Raw genomic sequence first — 22,974 nt, 5'->3', positions numbered from 1 at the left:
GGAACAAGCACATGCATGTTGGGGGCCCACATTTTAAAATGTCTTTCACTTTTGACAATACAAAGTTGGCCAGATCCTCGGGTGGTATAGAGCAGGATAGCATCACTGAAGGTCACAGGTAAAGGGCTCAAAAGTACCTACATAATTTAGGAGCTTAAGTATCATTTTCAAAAGTGACTTAGGAGCCTAAGTGCCACTGACTTTCAATGGAATTTAGGCTTCTAAGTGTTTAAGTCATTTCTGAAATTGGGCCTGAAGTGCTTTTGAACATTTTACTTGATAAGTTCTTCTCAGTTTCATATATAGGTAACTTTTAAAGAAAGAGAAGGCAATTTATACCCCCCATATAGCAACTACAAAATATTTAAGATATCCCTACTCCTAATAACTCAAAGATCATTTTGGATTATTAAATACAAACTTTTACTGTACAATTTACCATGGAGATATTCTCCTTGATCAGCCCCAGGATACTGCCCAAAAGAACTTAGTGTATTTGAGTTTGTTTGTTGTAGTGAGGAGAAGAAGAATATACTAAAATGAATGGGCCAAATCTAGCCCTAACTTAACTCCTTTGAATACAGTGAGCTGTATATCAGGGCTGAATTTGAGAAATCTGTGTTTAAATTAACTGTCCATTATAAGCAGAGTGTGTTGGACTCCTTTCAGGTTACTGTTGCTTTCAGTCCCTTCTCAGACAAACAAACAAGCAAGCAAAAAACAGGTTAGGGGTGGGACTTACCCGGTTTGAAAATGCTGTTCAAGGTCACAACGTTGCAAAACCTCTGAGCAGTGTTCTGTGAAAGGGCAGCTAACCATTAGCTTATCCAGGAGTTTATTTACTAGTATGTTGGACTTTCTGCAAGACTGTAGAATCAAATTCTTGCGATCCACAGGGCAGAAGTCTTTTTCCACTAGGAAGTTTGTAAGGCAGACTGTGCAGTAGGTGTGACCACAAGGAGTGTCCAGTGGCTGGATCAAAGCTTGCAGGCAGATGTGGCATATTAGATCATCATCCACTTCTTCTGTGTAGCTGTACAGGTGGTTCTCTTCTGGTAAATGTGGTTGGCCACAGGTGATACATAAGGGTTGAGGACTCTCCTCCGCTTCTTCTGACAAATCTTTTTGACTCATGATAAGATCTGATGTGATGCAAAACAGAGCAAATAAAAACTGCTCTCTATCTGGAAGAATATCAGCAAGTTCTGCAAGACAGCAAACCTGTCGGAAAAAGCCAAAGAATTACAAAGAATTACATTCTGGGGTGGCTGTTTTAAAACATCATTTATGATTTATCTGGATGTGCTGTGCCCTGTAAGAAAATGCTTTAGTGATTTTTACAGAAAGAATGCACAATTAGGGCAGGAAAATAAGAAAATGAGTTAACCCTATAACTTATGTTTTGTTTCTTGCTGTTCTTTACCATCCCCTCTCCAAAAAAGGTATTCCTGCAAGGGGCGGGGGGAAATAGGGAGGAGAGGGGAGAAGGTTGCAAGAATGTAAGGCTTAAAAACATTTAAAAAAAACAACAACATAAAATCAGAGTCTGAGAACTTTAACTTCTCTAAGGCACCTGAGTTCAAAGCAGGCAAGTCAGCTGATTATTTTTTCCCTACAGGAAAACTTGGCAGTGATAAAGCAGCAGCATGTGAAGGCAGAGCAGCGTGACACTGCATGTAGAAATATCATTAAGAATAAGGGTTATCCCACCCTGCCCAATCCAACACAGAATGGGAAGCCACTTGTAAAGTAGATGTAAAGGAAAATAGTTATGTTCTGAATTAGCACTATGCTCATATCATATGCTGTACTTTTCTGCACTAATAAACTTTTAGGACCCTTCTTCTAAACATTGCCTCAGCTATAGAAGAAAAGAACAATAGACATAAAACATTATAATTCAAACAACTAGTGAGTAAGACTATCTCCTTATAGAGATCTGAAGGATGGATCTTTGGGGCAGAAAATATTTGTAGGGATTAAATTATGATCTGCCTTCACTGGATTTACATGTGTGTACTTCCACTGTCTTCAAAAGAATTACTTCTGATCTACACCAGCATGAGATGAGAATAGGTCCTTTGTATTTTTATTTAATAGCTGTCAGTCTCAGTCAAGTTTCTAATGGCAACGTGTCATCACCAAATCTGGACACCCTATTTGCAGTCCCAGAAGCAACAGGGATTGAACATGAAGAATTAATTACCCTCCAACCCCTAGAGATGAAGCCTCTAAATCATGGTTGTCTCAGGCACATTACTAGAGTGGTTTGAGGAAGGGTTGCATACTGCTGCCACTGCCCATGCTACACCTGTTCTGTGAATAAACCAGACAATTTCAGTCTTCAGGGCTATCAGTCCAGCCTCTTTCACAAACTATACATTTACTTTTACAAAAATGCAAAACATATATTGGTCCAAAGGGAAGTATAACACTATATACTACAGCAAAGAGTCCTGTGGCACCTTATAGACTAACAGACCTATTGGAGCATGAGCTTTCGTGCGTGAATACCCACTTCGTCGGATGCATGACTATATACTACAGAGAAATGCACATATAAATATCTTACAGCCAAGCACCATCAGGAGTCTTGCTTATTGACCAAACCCAACAAACATGAAATTCAATTTTTTACTTCTCCAATTATATGAAGATTTTACAGACATTCTCTCTCTACATAAGAGTACTTTTTACCTACCATAAATGCTGCACTAGCTAGCTGCTGCAGGACTGATTAAGAAAAAACATAAATGTAACTTTTAATTTTGTGTTTCTATTTTTAAACTCCTCTATCCCACCTTCAATCATCCCTCCAAAAGAGTCAAAGCTCTTTTGGGTTCCATATTCTGAGGTATCACATCACAGAGCATGGAGGTAACAGTCTAAGACTCTGGTGAGACTTCCCCATGGTCTACTGCATATAGGCCCCAATTCAGAACAACCCTTGGGCATGCTCTTAAGTCCCACTGAAATCAATGCACTTAAGCACATGCTTAAGTGCTGTGCTGAATAGGGGCCTTAATTCTTAACACTGCGTTACCAAAAAGCTTAGATATATTTGAAGGAATTTAAGATCTGGAGGGATTGACTATGAGGAAAGATTTAAAGAACTGCAACATCCAAGGGTCAAGGGAGTGTGGAGAGAAAGATTTTCAAACTTGGGTGCCTAGAGTTCGGCATGCAAATTCATATTCAGGCCCCTTAATAAATAGGCTCTATTTTCAGAAATTCTGACTCTCTCAGATTCAGGATAACTGCTCCTGTATGTTCCACCACTCTGTGGTCCACCCGAGGAGTGCCCAGTCAGGCCTCAGGTATCCAGCCATCACCTGTCTCTGGGCAGGGACCCTTGTCCCATTCTCTTGTGATGGGGGGTTTTAAGGCTCCCTGCCTTACACTGTGACTTTCCCAGCACTCTTTTTTGAAAGGCACACAGCAAGTTAAGTGTTAGAGCAAGGAACAGTATTCAGCACTCCAGACTCTCAATTTATTACTCTAATCCCCAGAACATTCTCTCTCTCTCCCCTGCAAAAGGGTTATCCAGTTCATATTAGGTTCAGCTGGAAATGGTGTTATATTTCTAAGTGACTGAGATTATTTTCACAGTGACAACAGAGAGAGAGACATTGCTTCCCTAAGGCCACATCCTGGTGCAGTAAGACAGATCAACAAGACCCACTGCAAACAAGTCTAGTTGACACAGCCCTCTAAAGTGGCAGTGTGTTAAGATACACTGGCAGACTCCTGTGGTAGAGGTTGAAGGCAGCGGTATACCATGGAAATTACATGACCTGTGTCAAATTTAGGGGAAATGCTACTGGCTGTATTTCTTTAGCATACCCTTTTGTAAGCAGATTCAGTACACGGTATTGTGCTGACTGAAATGACTTGATCTCTTGCTATATTAGACAATGGTATGGATACTATGGAAATGGTTAAAATAAACAGAGAACGTGAGACAAAAATCTGTCCTAATTTACACCCCACACATCCCTAGATTCCACTGGGCCCATCATATGTATTTTCCATAGTTATGCAGTACACTTTTCCTTCATCTGGTTTACAATTATTAATAAGTGCGTGGCTATTATACCTGAATGTCGAAAGTATATATAAGTGCAAGTACTTGTTACTGTGCAAAAAATCAGAACACTAAATTAAACTTGTATGGCTTAACTGTGATCACTTTATATACACAAGCAGGCCTGTTAAATCATTGGGTCTGCTCATGTGATAATATAATCTCTTATTAAAGGCCACATTGTGATTGTTTTATCACCTATTTTGGTATTTCAGGTATGGAAAACATTTGCCTAAAAGACTCCAGGAGGAGGAGGAATTAGTCTGTGATGTTTACAGTAGTTTGTATTTATAGTATTGTGTTGTCATAACAACCTCCATAATTCACTTCATGTCTTTTTTACTGGCATGATTTTAAGCTAGTGTCACTGATTTTCTCTTTAAATATGTGTGAAAATTAACCAAAAAGTTTAAATGAAAAATGTTATTTTAAATTACTCTGAAACAATGACTCAAATATTGGGTGATTTTTCATTAATTGCAATGAATAAACAATACATGATTAAGAAGCACTGACGATGCTTCACAATCATGCTAAAAGACAGCAGGCTTCGTTCTGATCTCATTTGTGAGATTATAATCAGGCCCAAGATTTCTTGCTCAAGGACTTTACAGATCTTCCAACTGAAAATAATGAGGGTGCGATCCTGGCCCCACTGAAGTCAATAGGGAAATACCTGTTGACTACAATGGGCTAGGATTTCCCCCCAGAGAATTCTGCTATTGTCTTCAACATGGGAGCAGGCCTGGGCCCCAATGGCCTGATCATATAAAACCTTATTCCTGTAACTAGTTAACGGGACTAGTTGCATGAGAGAGTGTTTGCAGGACTAAACTTGTAGAGGGCACATCTATATTCCAGCTGGGAGAGAGTCATCCAGCACAGGTACACAGATTTGCGCTAGCAGGGCTCCAGCTAGCATGCTAAATATAGCCGTGTAGATGTTGCAGCTCATGGATTGTCCTTTAGTATGTCTGTACAGCACCTAGCACAACAGAGCCTGAACTTTGCTGAGATAAATAATAAACAACATAGAAAAATCATATGTAAATAAACAGAAACATATCAGACACACTGAGGTGATACTCAGGAAAATGATATAAACAGCAGATGAAGATAGGACAGTATCATCCAGGAGATTAACGCTGGAAAGCTTTGCAGAAGAAGAGATTCTTTTTTCTTATTCTGGTTTTTAAAGTTTTATACAACTTTATACCACACTAATATTTAAAGTTGAAAGAGTCACGCTAACTGAGAATGGTTCTAAAATGCTGAATGAAAACATCAGCTTGCTGACTTTAGTCATTGCAGATAGTCTTAATACTGAGCTTTTTTTTTTTTTTTTAGATTCCACTGAAATGGAAATTTCCTTTATTTTTATTTTTTGTAGTTGCTGTTGGGTATTTTGAATGTTTGTTCTATTAAATGAAGGAGAAAAGGGGGATAATAATTGCTAGTTGCGTTTGTAAACTCCATCATTCAGATTCAGTTGGTTTCATGACTCCTGAACCCAGCTGCCCTTAACTAAACAAGTACAACCAACACCAGGGGAATGTGGATCTTTGTCCCTACCTAGTGGCTGGTCCCCATAAGAGAGTGCAAGTTTATTACAGCTGCCAGCTAATGCAGAGTTACTCATTTAGCTCAAATTGTAGTGACTCATGCATTTTGCACTGTAGTTCCAGGATTCAAACCCCACTGTCAGTCCAAAGAGGGTCAAATTAATAAAGTACACAGGAAAACATACCTCTTAAGTTACATACCTGTCACTTATGTATAAAAACATCACAACTAAGAATTTCACGCTTACTGGACATTTGGCTGAATACCAGAATAACTGTCTGACACTAGTTAATTTGATTCTAATATTGCTCTAATTAAGCAACATTCATTATGAAACAAAGCATTTTCCTGTGAGTGGCCATCCTAATTCAGCATTTCACAGTAACATATCCTGTAATGCTCCTTTGCATTTAAACAACACCTTTCATATTGACATATTTTGCATATTCAGTCACCCAACCTCAGTACCTCAGGCATGGATAGAAGCAGCCAACTGGAATTTGGGATACTGTACAACCGTGGTAGAAAACCATCAGACATTGACCCCTGCTCTTACAATATGCACCACACACTCTTTAATATCTACAAAGAACAGAGGGGTGCTTTCATTTTTAAGCTCTTGATTGGAAAATTCACACAGTAAATTGCATAGAATTCAATTTATCTACCTATAGGCTGAAGGGCTGAGTCAACCCTCCCTAGATCTGAACCATTGCTTCAAGGGCAACAAAATATTTCAACCCTGATGTTTAGACCAATAATTTTTCTCTCATTCAGATCTTTAAAGCGCAATTCCTAGTATGCATACTAGGGCTGCTCAGCAAAATTCCAACAAATTTTTGTTGTAAGTTTTGCCCATTCATAAAAATCAAAACATTTAGTAGAGATTTTTCACTTTCAACAAAGTTCTGACACTACCCTGGCAGGAATCCAATGAAACCCTAACTGCTGGAATACATCAGAAACCTGCCTGGTTTTCTGGCAGCTTGCCTGCCAGGCTCCTTGGCTGTCTGCCTGGTGGACTGCCTCTGAGGCAGGGATCCCAGGGCTTCCAGGGTCTGTGGCTCAAGGTCAATCAACCAGGCAGACTGCTCTAAAGCCAGAGCTCCATTCCTTTTCTTGGAGAATTTTGGAATTTTGGTTTTTGTTCCACATCAGGAATCAAACATGAATATCAATAAACATGGATCTCCACAGTGCCCCCAGTGACTTAAGCCACTTTACACTGAGCAAAAAAAATCCTAATAGCACAGTACTGCAAGTTACTACCTGCAAGTTTTTAAGCTTTAGGTCAAGCTATGAAACCTGACAAAATCCATACTGTGCCTGGAAGTAACTTAAATAGCACTGAATCAATTTCCTTGAAACATGGCTTATTCTGTGGATCTCATTGAAAGGTAGAAAATAAACAAAGTTGGAGAAATTGGTTTGTTGAGTTTTGTACACAAAATTTCTGATCAGAACATACGGAAACATTCTCTTTCTCATGAGTGCACACACCCTTCTCAAAATGCCTGAACTGATTTTACTGACATTTTCACAAATATAAAATTAAACTTCTGAGACCCTGGATGGAAAATTTCAGCCCCAAAATAAATTATTTAAGAATATTAGGAGCACTTGAACAAGATATGTGGGGTGAAGGAAGGGAAAAGGAGGAAAGGTACAGAACAAAGAGAAATATGAGAAAATAAAAGTTGCAGTTCATCTTTTACTATAGCTGTTACTCACAGTATGATAAATATAAATATAAATGGACTTACCTTGACAATATGTAGTACTTCTGATGAGATTTAGTGGTGTTGCTTGCACAATTTAAATGGTCAATAATTTGAAAATATTCCACCACTGGTATAAGAAATAATTCAAAGTTCCTATTTCTTATATGGTTCAATAAAATCAACGTTTGACAGACAGTACCATGAGTAAACCACAAGCTAAGATTACAAGTACAAGGATGAGTTGTGGCAAAATCAACAGACAGAGGCTAACTGCTTCACAAATGCATGCTCTATCTATACAGAGGAAGTCCATCATATGGTTCAAGCCAGATCATGTGAGCAATCATGATTAGCTCCTGAAATGCTTCCTAAACATGTGCTCCACCTAATTGCATAATAAATGCCATCAACATTCATGCACTAAATTGCACTGCATAATAGGCATTAATAGTTATGTAATATAAATTGCATTACTCTGTAGTTTAGTTGATAGCCCTAAAATACTTTTCCCAGACAGATAACCTCTTTAGTAACATGACCATATTTAAAGCCATCTGACCAAATGATGGTTTTCTTTATTTGGTAGAATTGCTGGTTTGACAGTATCACTTGATGGCCTTACCCAACTCCCACTGATTAAGACCCATGGTTACTTTGGTGTGACAGAATACAGATGGCTACAGAACCCCTGCATACACTGTGTAGTAACAAGAACCCATTCTGTATTTCAGCAGCTATAGAATAGCTTGGAATAAACTGCATTTGTTTTATTCCTCTGGATTTCTCACATACACTCAGCTCATTAATTTAACTCCACCGGGAGTGCTTTATTCCAGCATTTTTATACCCAGGACATCAACGCTAAAAGCAAATTTTATTTTCTCCCCCTCCCCCATCTATGGGGGCCTGAAACTGGTAAATGCCCATATTTCCCAGGGAGTTACCTATCAGGGCAGAATGTGTTCCCCAGCCACTACACTGGTTTCCAGCTGACCAGGGATCAGGAAGGAAATCTGCCTCTCTCTATATTCCAAAGTCCTGTTCCCTATTCTCCTTTAAAGAAACAGGCTGGCCCTCGCCTGCATACTGGGGAGCAGATCCTCAAGCTGCTCCTCAGCTCTTTTCATCTAGCTGCAAAGAGAAGCTCTACTGTTCTTCCCAAATAGGGAAATGGGCCATAGGTGCCAACTCCTTGGGTGCTCCAGGGCTGGGGCACTCATGGAAAAAAATTAGCAGGTGCTTAGCACCCACTGGTAGCCAGCTCCCCCCTCCCATCCAGAGCCTCCTGTAGACTGGCAGCCCCAGGGATCAACTGCTCCCCCTCCCTCCCAGCTGCCATAATCAGCTTTCCTGAGCATGCAGGAGGCACTGGGAGGGAGGAGGAGGAGTGTGGATAGGGAACGCTTGGGGGAGGGGGCGGAAAGAGGCAGGGGCTTAGAGGAAAGCGTGGAGTGAGGGTCGGGCTGGGGGCGGAGCGAGAATTGAGCACCCTTTGGCAAAGGAAAAAGTCAGTGCCTATGAAATGGGCCCACAGGATACTCCCAGGCTGCCTTCAGTGGCTAAATAGGGGGAAAAGTAAGAGACTGGGTGGGAGAATGAAGTGAAAAAGGCAGATGGCGAGACAGCTGGGAGAGGACAGGAAAAGTATAGCTAGAATGGTGTTGGAAGGAGTTACCAGCAGATTCTTAACCCCACTTTGACTTAGAAAATGTTCTGCTTGTTCTAACTAAACAATTCTGCATCCCACGGCCTTCACTGCAGAGGATGTGAGAGAGATTCCCACACCTGAGCCATTCTTTTTAGGTGACAAATCTGAGGAACTGTCCCAGATTGAGGTGTCATTAGAGGAGGTTTTGGAACAAACTGATAAATTTAACAGTAATAATTCACCAGGACCAGATGGTATTCACCCAAGAGCTCTGAAGGAACTCAGAAATGAAACTACAGAATTCCTAACTGCGGTGTGTAACCTATCACTTAAATCAGCCTCTGTATCAGATGACTGGAGGATAGCTAATGTAATGCTGATCTTTAAAAAAGGTTACAGAGGCAATTACAGGCCAGTAAACCTAACTTCAGTACCAGGCAAACTGGTTCAAACAATAGTAAAGAAAAGAATTATCAGAGACACAGATGAACACAATATATCAGGGAAGAGTCAACATGGCTTTTGTAAAGGGAAATCATGCCTCATCAAACTATAGGAATTCTTTGGGTGGGGGTCAACAAACATGGATAAGGATAATCCAGTGGATATAATGTACTTGGACTTTCAGAAAGCTTTTGACAAGGTCCATCACCAAAGACACTTAAGCAAAGCAGGCAGTCATAGGATAAGGGGGAAGGTCATTTCATGGATCAGTAACTGATTAAAAGATAGGAAACAAAGGGTAGGAATTAATGGTCAGTTTTCACAGTGTTCAGAGCTAGCTCCCCGTAGAATCTGTATTGGGCCCAGTATTGTTCAACATATTCATAAATGATCTGGAAAAAGAGGTTGCACAAAACTGGGTGACCAGGCAACAAAATGGCAGATGAAATTCAGTGCCGATATTGGAAAATACAAGTATGACTACAAAATGATGAGATCTAAATTAACTGTTACCACTCAATAAAGATCTTGGAATCATAGTGGATAGTTCTCTGAAAACATCTGCTCAATGTGTAGCAGAAGTCAAAAAAGCTAACAATGTTAGGAACCATTAAGGGATAGATAATAAGACAGAAAATATCATCAGGTCACCATCTAAATCCATACCCACAACTTGAATATTGCGTGCTGTTTTGGTCATCCCATCTCAAAAAATATATTGGAATTGGAAAAGGTTCAGAAAAGAGCAACAAAAATGTTTAGGGGTATGGAACAGCTTCCATATGAGGCGAGATTAAGACTGGGACTTTGCAGCTTGGAAAAGAGGTAACTAAGGGGCAATATGATAGAGGTCTATAAAATCATGACTGGTGTGGAGAAAGTAAATAAGGAAGTGTTATTTACTCCTTCTCATAACAAGAACCAGGGGTCACCCAATTAAATTAATAGGAAGCAGGTTTAAAACAAACATAAGGAAGTAGTTCTTCATACAATGCACAGCCAACCTGTGGAATCTGTTGCCAAGGGTTTGGAAAGCCAAAAGTATAACTGGGTTAAAAAAGATTTAGCTAATTTCATGGAGGATAGGTCCCTCAATAGCTATTAGCCAAGATGCTCAGGGATGCAACCGCATGTTCTGGGTGTTCCTAAATCTCTGACTGCCAAAAGCTGGGAGTGGACGACCAGGGATGGATCACTCGATAAATTGCCCTGTTCTGTTTATTCCCCCTGAAGTTTCTGGCACTGACTACTCTCAGAAGACAGGATACTGGGCTAGATGGACAGTTGGTCTAATCCCGTATGGCTGTTCTTATATTCTAAAAATCAGGTAGCCTTAGTTAGGCAACAGGGTAACTCAGGCAAGCAGACTATCCAATTTATGGAATACCAAAAATTAATAAAGCTGAAACAGGCAAACAAAATAACCCTCTTAAAAGGTCTAAGTAGCTTTATTCTAAAATGTGGCATAAATATATTTTGTGTTTGTGCAGTATATTTGTGTTGGCACTGGTTTAGAATGACCTGCCTGACTCACTCATAGCTTTGTGAGTTGGGGGTAATGCCACCAACTTAATCATCCCAATAATAACTTTATACCACTCTACTAACTATACACTCTATATAGAGAAAATACTACAGATGACCCAATACCACTATAATAGATATAGTTTATAGATAAACATATCCATCACACAGATCTAAAATGGGATGAAATATCTACCCATATTAATATTTTTCATGGATTGTGGTCCCTCTTACAGAAACTAATAAATGTTAAAACCTTTGGATAATTGAAGGTTTTAGTAAGTTCAGCTGGCAAGCCTAGGGAAAGCTGGTGGGTGGACAGCTTCACTCTGCTTTGGTCCTCATTTGACTGGCCGTAGGGGAGCCAGCTGGCTTCCTGCTCACTGTGCTCCAGATTCCTGGAACCAAACTGCTGTGAAAACTGCAGCAACACCCAGGACATATAACTAACCTTCTGATAATAGAGTTTCAGTTAGCAGTGTCCAGGTAGCCAGGGTCTACTGTACGTTTACATGCCATACAAACCACTAACCCTAATAACCCTGGACACTAACAATGGAACATTCCCTCAATCGCTGTGTATCCTGTATACATACTGTACACTGTGTTCCCGTACCCTACTTACCATAGTTATATACTAGAAAGCTACAATAGTTTAAAAAGAAACAAATGTATGGAAATTTGAAAGTCTTAATCTTAATACAGATTTACCAATAGTCTTAATCTCTCTTTACATTCCTCTCTCAGGCCTCCGACTGGGTTAGCAGAGTGTATTGTCAGTATTAGATTTACCTCCTGGACTGAGCCTATACAACCAGCACCCAAGGGCATGTTGCACCATGGCACTCATTCCTGGTTTTAAAGGAAACTATTCCAATCCATTCTCCCCGTACAGCTTTGCTGAACATCCTCATCTGGCTCCTGCACCTTCTGTCAGGTTCTGCAGTAGTGAGTCCTTCGACTGGCGCTCTCTCTGCCAGCTCCAGAGGAGAGGGGAACGCTGATCAGAGGTGCTAGCTCCAGAGGAGAGGGGAGCACTGATCAGAGGTGCTACTAAAGTAGAACTGGAGGTGTGGGGAGCTCCTCATGCTGCGTAAAGGAGTGGTGTTTCTAGAAACAAAAATACACGCCAGGACTGCAGGATGATTACTCCCAGGATGTAGAATGAGGAGGGGAAGGAAGGAAAGAAAGAGAGAAGAAGGGTTCCAGCAAGAGTGTTAAACGGGAGGAAGATACCATGAAAGGGAAGAAGGGTGAGTGGGCACAGGGCGAGCTAGGTTTGAGAGGTAAACAATCACATTCTCCCCACACCCCCTCAGTCCTGGGTCTTCCATTGGTGACTTGGAAGCTTAATGCTGTCAGCTGATGGTTTTTTTTCTAGTTTCAGATGTTAAATTTACTCCCATAATTTTCTTGAAACTGCTATTTCAACAAGGGATAACCTTTGAAGTGACTGGAGAGGCTCTACTCTCATTTTCAAAAATGACACAGGCATTTAGGAGCCCTGAAGTGCATTGAAAGACAGTGGTACACGGGCTCTGAGGTGCCCATGTCCCCTCTGAAAAGGAGACTTAGCTCTAGGGTTAAACGTTCACAAACGCCAGCTATTATTACATTTGTTGGCAACAAATAGGATGTTTAACAGTACCATGACATGTCCATCAGATAATAGTAATAGCTTAACTATAAAACACAGTACACGTAATTGGTAGCTGCATTAATACTGTAGCAGTGAGTATGCTGCATTAATTGTACTGTACACTTACATAACTCCTTTCCTCTATAGATCTTAAAATGCTTTACATAGTATTTAATCCATTCTCACAACACCCCATGTGACCTTGGGTTTTTTAATGCCCATTTCATAGATTGATCAGGTGAGCTACAGAGAGGTTAACTGAATTCCAGCATCCCACAATGAATTCTTAGCAGTCAGGGATAGAACCCAGGAGTCCCGATTCCCAATCCATGCACACTAGACCACACATTGTGTTATAACTGTAGAAACACTGTTGCATCCTGGATCTGGGAAAAAGCACATGTTTACTTTCAGGGCCTGATCCTCAGCTGATATAGATTGGTGACCGTAATGGAACTACACTGATTCACACCAGCTAAGACTCTGACCCTCATTGTTGACTTGCCTGAGCAGAGAACATTCTGGGTGAAATCCCGACCCCACTGACATCAATGGCAGAACTCCGAATGAATTCAATGGAACCGTCTGTACCTCAACACTACTTGAGAGCTCCAGCTCTGATTCTGCTGATCAGGATAGTATTCTGTTCCCAATTCAAATACAGGGATTGGCTCTCCAGCATAAGCAACTAACTGCAGTAACACTAGAAGGCGTTAGTATTGAATAAGGAGAAAATGATTTTACTCATGCAACTCAACTCAAGGTGGAGACAAGTTTTCAGAGGTTAGGGTGAGGGCAGTCCCCTGAGTCCTGATGTGGCGGCTGGTCCTGGCAGTGTGTAGCAGGGTGGTCACCCTGCTTCTGCCTGGAGGGGTAAAAGCAGCCTTGGAGAGGGCTGAGGCTGAGAGAAAAATCTAGGCTGATTGGGGAAGTAGCCTCAGCTGGGGCCATGCCTCAATCAGGCCACAGTTGGCCTATAAAGGGGCTGCTAGGCTGGTGCTAAGTCAGTCTCTCTCTAGACGTTGAGAGGGATGGGCCTAGCTGCTGGGAGCTGAGCAGGGTACCTAGACTGGAGCAGAGCTGGGGAAAGGCCAGAGGAGCTGGGGAGCTCCGGCCTGGAAAACCGCAAGGCTGCAGGCCTTGGTAAAGTCTGGAAAAGGTACTGGGGTTGCAGAGGGCAGCCCAAGAGTAGGCAGAGGCAGCAGGTCCAAACCCTCCTTGCCGATGAGTGGCAATTATACTGCAGTTCACCCCAGTGAGTGGGGGACTAGATGGTGACTGGCAGTAGCCAGACTGAGGTGAGGATAGGGGGTTGGGAGTTCCCCAGGGAGGGGAGACCCAGCAAGACTAAAGGATACTGCAGGGGGCAGAACCCCAAGAGAAGGGGCACCGGGGTCCGGGAGGGACACCAGGCCCAGTGGCAAGTAAGACACCGACCTGCAGAGGGTGCTTCTGGAGGCTGGCTCACTAATTCCCTGGACGACCAGCAGGAGATGCCGCAGGGTGAGTCGTCACCATTACACAGTCCATTAGGATTCTGGGACTGAGATACCCCAGGGATCACTGGGTCAAATCCTAAGTCCGTCAGGAGGAAGGATGGGGTGAAACAGGAGGGTGAAGTAGGCCAGTGGGCAGCCCCCTGAATACAGTGGTGAGCTGGAGCCGATACCCACTGGTTCACAAGAACCGGTTGTTAAATTTAGAAGCTGGTGTAGACCTGGCTGTTAAAGGGGCGGGCGGGTAGGCAAACAACTCCAGTCCATGGGCCACATCCGGCCTGCGGGACTGTCCTTCCCTATCCAGCCCCTGATACAATTTTGCAACCCCAATGTGCAGGGCCGGCTTTAGGAAGTGTGGGGCCCGATTCGAACAGTTTTGACAGGGCCCCGGCAGGGATGACTAAAAAAAAAAAAAAAACACGTAAAAAAACACATGGGCCTTGTACTCACTGGGTGGCGCTCCAGGTCTTCGGCGGCACGTTGGCGGCGGGTCCTTCACTCGCTCCGGGTCTTCGGCAGCACTGAAGGACCCGCTGCCGAAGTGCCGCCAAAGACCCAGTAGGGAGCCGATTGCTAAGATTTTGGCAGCTCATCACTGCCTGAATATGCTGGGGGGGATCAGGCCCTCCTAAAAAAAGTCAATACGAGGGTGGGAGCAGGCCTTCAGATGGTCTTAGGAGTCATGGCTTAAAAAGTCTGAATGAACTCTAGATATTTTTCTAAATACTGAACCTTACTGCTAGGCTGAATGTTAATTACTGTGTCAAAGTAAATGTCATTTAAAATAAGAGAATAAATGGTGAGACAGAAGTGTGGCCTAGTGGCCCAAACAACATGCTTTGAGTTCTAATACTGCCTCTAATCCCTACAGGGCCTTGGATACACAACCCCCCCCTTTCTTATTCAGTGTATCTCATCTGTAAAACACAGTAACAGTGCACACTGCCTATTTTGCCTGTAAGAGCACTAAGCATCATAGTGGAAGCAGAAACAATTGCTATGGTTAAGTTTTGCATAATTGTTTCCATTCTAAACCACTATATTCAGCAGGCTACTGACTAAAGGCTCTGTCCTGAAAATACTTGTGCACATAAACTTTGCTCAGGGCCAGATTCTGCCACATTTACTCATGTTGAGGAGCACTGTATTCTGTGAATAGTGCCACTGAGTCAGATACTACTCACTGGACTTGATTCACCACTGCTTTACACCTGTTTCATGCAAGTGTAACTCCATTAAATCACCCTTTAAAGCACAGTACTAATTAACATTCATGCTTTGTTAGCCCACTATTAATGCATTCGGAACATTCTTCTCAAAATGAAGAGGCTTAATAGAGTTCTGTCGTGTCAGCCAGGACATGCTGGTAATTTATGGCTAAAGAAGATTGTGGGTACTGTGGCTGAATTAATGTCTTCTTTTGGGAACTGGTTTTGTGGGTGTGGACACCAATTTGGTGCAACTTAATCTGATGGGAGGAGACCAATTAGTGTGAATTCATAATATGGGCACATGCCACAAGATCAGGTGAAAGTGGCTGCATGGATCAAAGTTTTTTATTTGGATTTTTTATTTTTATTTTTCCTCCTATGAAGCTTAGCCATTTGCAGTAACCTCAGACCCATCCTGCTCAGTAAGGCCTCTCAGAGACTATAGCTTGATATCCTGCTAAGTAGCTGTAGAGCAATTAGATGACCTCATTGCAATGGAACTACAAGAAACAGGGATGTGGTACACATTTCCTAGCATTAAATTCTATTTGCAAAATACTGCTGTAGTCCTGAAGCTGTGTAGTACATTTTTGGTGTTATGAATGTCTGCACTCAAAAATCAGCCTTAAAGGTGAACTCCAAAGAAAAAGCGGCACTTACCTGTATTTTATAATAGTAGTATTTAAATAGTACTCATAGGCTTTGATGTTCACATCACTGAAGCAAATGGGTTAGGGAAGGGATGAGATCCCACCTTTCACTGTGTTTCTGGCCAAACAAACCATTCCCTGTCAGAGACAAATCTGTAGGAGGCAGTCATAGGTACCGGAAAGCTGCAGTGGGTTCATTTCATGAAGTTTCCTGCCAAGCAGCATCCAGTGTGTATTTAGACATAAGGATTTAGAGGATGCAGAATCTGGTTCAGCCAAACCCGTGCACACCCATTTGTTGTTGGCAGTATTCTCCTGGCAAGTTACATTCTTGCATCAGGTTGAAAACAAGACACCTGCAACAGTGAGGTCATGTCCAACATGAAAAAGAAGGTATGCTTTTACAGAAGGATTATAGAGCCAAGGTCGAAGGAAGTAGAGCATAAGGTCAACTACAAACAAGGTTGGAAGACAGGTTTCTTAAATCCTTCAAAATTGTAAGTCCTCCCATACTGACTTTTGCTGAAGGAAGCATGCAGGATGAAAGTCCATTCTATGTGCCACCATGGCTACATCATAGCCATGTAAATGCAGATGCTGCTCTGAGATTTATTTAAGGTGAAAGTTTCCATTTGCACATTTGATAGCCTCATGTCACATTTTATTCTGATTTCAGGTGTGTTTTTTTTAAGCCAAAACGTGCAAAAAATCAAAATGTGTGTTTTCGGAAGTTTAATAGAAAAAGATGTACAGCTTCGCATGCCCTGATTTCTTTGGGTGAAATTTCAGTGAAGCTATTATTTCTGCATTTCAATCTTGGGAAAATATTGAATTTCTGCACGTCTTCAGTGTATAGCCATTTGCACTAGAAAAACGGACTTTATTTACACTATAAAAAAGTCTGTTCTACTGAAGTCAATGAACCTGTGCATGGGCACAGTGGTCTGCCCAGGCAGATCAGTCTGCAGGACTGGGGCCATATTAAAATAGGTCACATTTTGGAGTTGTCAGTCCAGACAGTATCCCTTTAACAGACAATTTGGATAGCTCTCTCACTTTGAGAATCCCCTTATTGTTTGCTTTCTTGCTTGAAAAAGAATTGCTTGAGTTATTGGATATTTTTACATGCAACACAGTAACTGAATGTTCTACAATGAAATGAAGCTTATCTATCATCTCTTCCTATGTGCACGCTTTATTGGCATTTTGCACAAAAATGTTATTCTAGGGGAGATACTGGACACTTCAGAATTCTCACATAGGATATTTTAATTTTCTCCTCTGATAAACAAGCACGATATTGAGTCAGAGACCTCCCTTTTTCCAACTCAGTGCTACAATAAAGCACTGCAGCAGTTAACGCCCAAACACACAGGCAAAGAACAATCCTCTAAATAGCACTAATGTTAGTGGAACCGAGAACAAGACAGGTCCCAAGCGAGTAAAAGGAATTGACAGCAGCGGCAGAAATATTTTCAGGTGGCAAGAGAAGACTAACAGACAGCTTGTTCCAATTTATATTTTTGGAAAATATACGCTCTTAGTTTTTGGGTGGAAGAGTATAGGATAGTAAATTACTAACAGATTACTTCCTTAAGAAGAATTTTCTAATTTCATCTCAGGATTAGAGTATTTACTGTAGAACTCCTCAAAGAAAGCATCTTTTCAAATGCCTTATATAACCCAATGGTGAATCCTAGCATTCCATTTATAGATTAGTGCTTTTGTTGTTCTAACAATAGCAGATAAAGCTGTTTTTATTTCACTGGAACAACTGCCTTGCTATTGGTATTGTACTGCAGGAATCTGACTGAGCAAATACAAATAGATCCTAGGGCAGAACCAGGCCCTCAATTTTTACATAGGATTCCACAGGGCAGTTTAGTGTAAATAAAGAAATAAAAATCAATCACCTAATGTAGCTCCCCAGTGAGAACTTTTAAGGTCAGTCTTGCTCTTTTTATTGCTGGCTGAACAATTTGTTACCAATTTGCTTGCCAATAAAAGGAAAGCGTGAATTACCGCAGCTGTGTTCTGTATATTCTATTTATGATATTTCTGAGCTATGTATACAAGACCTCAATTCAGCAGTCCATCCTCCCAGCCCTACAAAACACTTAAGTACCTGCTTAACTTCAGCACCCGATTAAAGTCCCTTTGACTACATGTGCGTAAGTGCTTTGCAGGGATGGGATGGACTTAAGTACATTCTTAAACATTTTGCTGAAATTTGGGCCTTAGCATCTATGTGCCAATACAGGGTCCAGTCCTGTGAACTTTTGCACAAGCTTAATTTTACATAGGTCAGATGACCCATAGAGGTTAATGGGACTATTAACATATGCATAAATTATTCATAAATGTAACTGTCTAAAAGATCAAGGTCATAGTCTGCAGGTGTATTATTAAAAACTTTAGTTGCTTTAAATTGAAATGTCACTGCAAGATTAAGCTAGGGAAAGACAATACGTGCCAAAAGCAAATTAACACAAATTGAATTAAAGTTTCTCTTTTCAAATGTAGTTCAGCGTTCTGATCTGAAGGTGTATCATTTTGATTTTAACATACTTTACCACAGATGAAAGTTTACTTAGAAAAATACAAATATAAAATAAAACAAAATTAGCATATAGATTTAGTGGATGAAAGTTGCCACTATCTTTATCAGCTAGATTAGTATTTTAAAAGCAGTTAGGAAGAAATACTGTTACACTGCAAAAAAGTTACAAGTCTTCTCTTCTGGAATATGAAAATGATCAGTGTATTAGGTTATGGAGAGACTGAACCCTACGTATATGAAGTAGTAAAAATTCACTGCTGCAGCCATGTTAGAGTGTCACTTCATAATTATAAAAGCTGAAATACTAATCAACCCTTAAATGGTCTTTTCTTCTAATAAAGTACAGTGTTTTGTTCACATGATCAGTTCCTTTCACATTTGTTTTTTAGACAAATGTGTGGCCAACTGAAGAATAAAAGTCAGAACAAAATGGTTTAAACTCACCTTTCTGTCTTACTTTGTCTTTGATTCATATACAGAATTGTATACCGCTGCTAGATTCCTGCAGGTGTAAATTAATGAACTTTGGCAGATGTCTGCCGAACAACAGTGTTTTACCTTTCAGTCCGATCTCTGTAGGAAGAAAGTTCTTATTGGTTGTACCACACAAGGAAATGCATGACATCACAAAAGGTAGAAAAGACAAGCTTCACAGCATACTCCTAAGTGATTTAAAGTTTCAGCAGACCACACCCTACTGGTTACTTAGCACAGAGGAAGGGCTGCACAAGCCTGCATGTTCAGACTTCTCAGGTAACAAAAATCATTTGTAGTTTTTGGTTTTATTTTTAAACATGCACATAAATTCTATTTGCATTTATGCTTTTCCTTAGTATGTCTTTTCTCTTGCAGCTTATCAACATTTAGTACAGGTTTAAAGAGCTGAATGAAAACCTAAGGACTGGTTCAAGACAAAGATTTGTGGTTGTTTTCCCCTGAAGGAGGAAGAGGCAGCTAGAAAAGACTGAATAGCCCTTTTCTGCTTTAGAACTTTTGAAATTTAAGCTTCATTGTTTCTTAAGAAGATGGACTTTGAACACAGACCTAGGTCTCTAACCACAGACTCTGGCTTCAAGGATCCTAGGTTCTATTCCTGGTTCTGCCATTGACTTGCTGAGACCTCAGGCAAAACACTTAAATATCACTTATACCTTTTTTGCTTTTTTATGGTGCATTAATGAGGCCTGAGCAATTTTTTCTGATTTACTTTATTTTTAAAGCAGTCAAAATATCAGGTTTGGTTTTCCTTGCTTTTGCTAAAGGACCTCTGGGAGGAATCAGAGAATGTTTATTGTAAGATCTAACACCTTCATTGAAAAGACAAAGGTGCTGAATTTAAAAAAAATTCCTTTATCCATAATGTTAGTCAGTCATTGGAATTATATTGGAAGGCTAGGACTATAACAATGTTTAAAAGGGGACTGGATAAATTCATGGTGGCTAAGTCCATAAATGGCTATTAGCCAGAATGGGTAAGGAATGGTGTCCCTAGCCTCTGTTTGTCAGAGGATGGAGATGGATGGCAGGAGAGAGATCACTTGATCATTGCCTGTTAGGGTACGTCTACACTACGGGACTATTCCGAATTTGCATAAACCGGTTTTGTAAAACAGAATTTATAAAATCGGGTGGAGCGCGGCCACACTAAACACATTAAATCGGTGGTGTGCGTCCATGGTCCGTGGCTAGCGTCGATTTCTGGAGCGTTGCACTGTGGGTAGCTATTCCCTAGCTATCCCATAGTTCCCGCAGCCTCCCCCGCCCCTTGGCATTTCCGGGTTGAGATCCCAGTGCCTGATGGGGCAAAAATCATTTTTGCGGGTGGTTCTGGGTACAGCCTCACCCCTCCCTCCCTCCCTGACAGCGGCAGACAACCGTTTCGCGCCTTTTTTGCTTGGTGAACCGTGCAGACGCCATAGCACAGCAAGCATGGACCCTGCTCAGCTCCATACCGCAATCGTGGATGTTTTAAACACCTCGCGCACTCTCGTGCAGTATATGCTGAACCAGGACCTTCGAACCGAGGCGAGTAAGAGGCGGATACGGCAGCGCGGCGATGACAGTGATGAGGACGTGGACACAGAATTATCTCAAACCGCGGGCCCCGGCGCTTTGGAGATCCTGATGGTAATGGGGCAGATTCTATCCATTGAACGCCGATTTTGGGCCCGGGAAACAAGCACTGACTGGTGGGACCACATTGTGTTGCAGGTGTGGGACGATTCCCAGTGGCTGCGAAACTTTCGCATGCGTAAGGGCACTTTCATGGAACTTTGTGACTTGCTTGCCCCTGCCCTGAAACGCCATAATACCAAGATGAGAGCAGCCCTCACAGTAGAGAAGCGAGTGGCGATAGCCCTGTGGAAGCTTGCAACGCCAGACAGCTACCGGTCAGTCGGGAATCAATTTGGAGTTGGAAAATCTACTGTGGGGGCTGCTGTGATGCAAGTAGCCAAAGCAATCACTAAGCTGCTGCTACGAAAGGTTGTGACTCTGGGAAACGTGCAGGCCATAGTGGATGGCTTTGCTGCAATGGGATTCCCTAACTGTGGGGGGGCGATAGATGGAACCCATATCCCTATCTTGGCACCGCAGCACCAGGGCACCCAGTACGTAAACCGGAAGGGGTACTTTTCAATGGTGCTGCAAGCACTGGTGGATCACAAGGGACGTTTCACAAACATCCACGCGGGATGGCCAGGGAGGGTTCATGACGCTCGCGTATTCAGAAGCACTACTCTGTTTAAACGGCTGCAGCAAGGGACTTACTTCCCAGACCAGAAAATAACAGTTGGGGATGTTGAAATGCCTGTCGTTATCCTGGGGGACCCAGCCTACCCCTTGATGCCATGGCTCATGAAGCCATACACAGGCAGCCTGGACAGTGGTCAGGATCTGTTCAATTACAGGCTGAGCAAGTGCAGAATGGTGGTGGAATGTGCATTTGGCCGTTTAAAGGCGCGCTGGCGCACATTACTGACTCGCTCAGACCTCAGCCAAACCAATGTCCCCTATGTTATTGCTGCTTGCTGTATTCTCCACAATCTCTGTGAGAGTAAGGGGGAGACCTTTATGGCGGGGTGGGAGGCTGAGGCAAATCACCTGGCCGCTGATTACGCGCAGCCAGACACCAGGGAGATTAGAAGAGCACACCAGGAAGCGGTGCGCATCAGAGAAGCTTTGAAAACGAGCTTCATCAATGGCCAGGGTACAGTGTGACTGCTGTGTTTGTTGATGAACACCCAACCCCCTTGATTGACTCAGTCCCTGTAAGCAACTCCCCCTCCCCCTTCGAGTACAGCTTACTTATGCAAATAAAGTCACTCTCATTTAAAAAGCATGAATTCTTTATTGATTCATTATAAAAAGAGGGAGAGAAGTAAGGGTGTGCTTTGGGAGGAGGAAAGGAGGGATGGAGAAGGCCATTAAAAAAAAATTCAGAGTAACGGCATCCTTCTGGTTGGGCTGTCCACGGGGGTGGAGTGGGCGGGTGCACAGAGCCTCCCCCCACGCGTTCTTACACGTCTGGGTGAGGAGGCTACGTACCTTGGTTTGGGGGAGGGTGGTTATACAGGGGCTGCAGCGGCACTCTGTGATCCTGCTGCCGTTCCTGAAGCTCCACAAGACGCCGGAGCATGTCAGTTTGATCACGCAGCAGCCCCAGAGTTGCATCCCGCCACCGCTGATCTTCCTGCCGCCACCGCTGATTTTCCTGCCGGTCTTCCTGCCGCCACTTCTCATCTCGGTTGTCCCTCCTGTCCTCACGTTCATCCCTCCTGTCCTCACGTTCACTGGCCTCTTTCCTGTAATTTGAAACCACGTCCTTCCACTCATTCAGATGAGCTCTTTCATTGCGTGTAACTTCCATAATATCCGAGAACATCTCATCTCGCGTCTTCTTTTTCCTCCGCCTTATCTGTGCTAGCCTTTGGGATGGAGGAGGGACGCTTGAAAAATTTGCAGCTGCATGAGGGAGATAAATATTTAGAAAGATACATTTTACAGAACAATGGTTATACTCTTTCACAGTGAAAAGCACTATTCACGTTACATAGCACATGTGATTTCCCTACAAGGTCGCATTTTTCATCTTAATAGTGACTGCTTGCATCTCTGGGGTTACAGATCTCAGACACAGGTCCAGGCATCAGGATTCAGCTTGCATGCGGCCATGGTAAGCCACTGTCTCAGTGATTTACCCCTCCCCCCCCCAACGCATGGCTAATACCACGCTAGCTCCCTGCTAATCAACAACCTTCCCCCTCCCCCCCACCCACTGCTTGTCCGGTAGCTTGGGGAAGATCGCCTCGCCGGTGACCACACAGAAAAGATCATCGGCATTTCACTCCTCCCCTCCCCCCGCTTCGCTACGTGCAGGAAAGTGTTTTTTTTAAGCTGCTGCATTCCACGAACCCAGTAGAAAAATGGCCA

The 22,974-nt window shown here is 42.4% G+C and overlaps 1 protein-coding gene across 5 annotated transcripts in view; it reads right to left on the bottom strand.

Annotated features, from left to right (window-relative positions):
* The window catches only part of LNX1 (ligand of numb-protein X 1), a 287,249-nt gene that overhangs the window by 84,013 nt on the left and 180,262 nt on the right, over positions 1 to 22,974 (bottom strand). For 3 of the 5 annotated variants that reach the window (XM_045018143.1, XM_045018142.1, XM_045018147.1), the window contains one exon: positions 743 to 1,221. In XM_045018143.1, the coding sequence (XP_044874078.1) occupies positions 743 to 1,134 (392 nt within the window). In that variant the 5' untranslated portion in view covers positions 1,135 to 1,221. Of the gene's footprint in view, positions 1 to 742; positions 1,222 to 7,410; positions 7,617 to 18,987; positions 19,110 to 22,974 lie in introns of those variants that run through there. The other 2 variants (XM_045018146.1, XM_045018145.1) reach the window with 2 other exon arrangements.

The sequence above is a fragment of the Mauremys mutica genome, chromosome 5 (genome assembly GCF_020497125.1).
Source record: "Mauremys mutica isolate MM-2020 ecotype Southern chromosome 5, ASM2049712v1, whole genome shotgun sequence".
NCBI lineage: Eukaryota > Metazoa > Chordata > Testudines > Geoemydidae > Mauremys > Mauremys mutica.
Note: the sequence above shows the minus strand (reverse complement) of the source record. Positions and strands in the feature narration are given on the sequence as shown.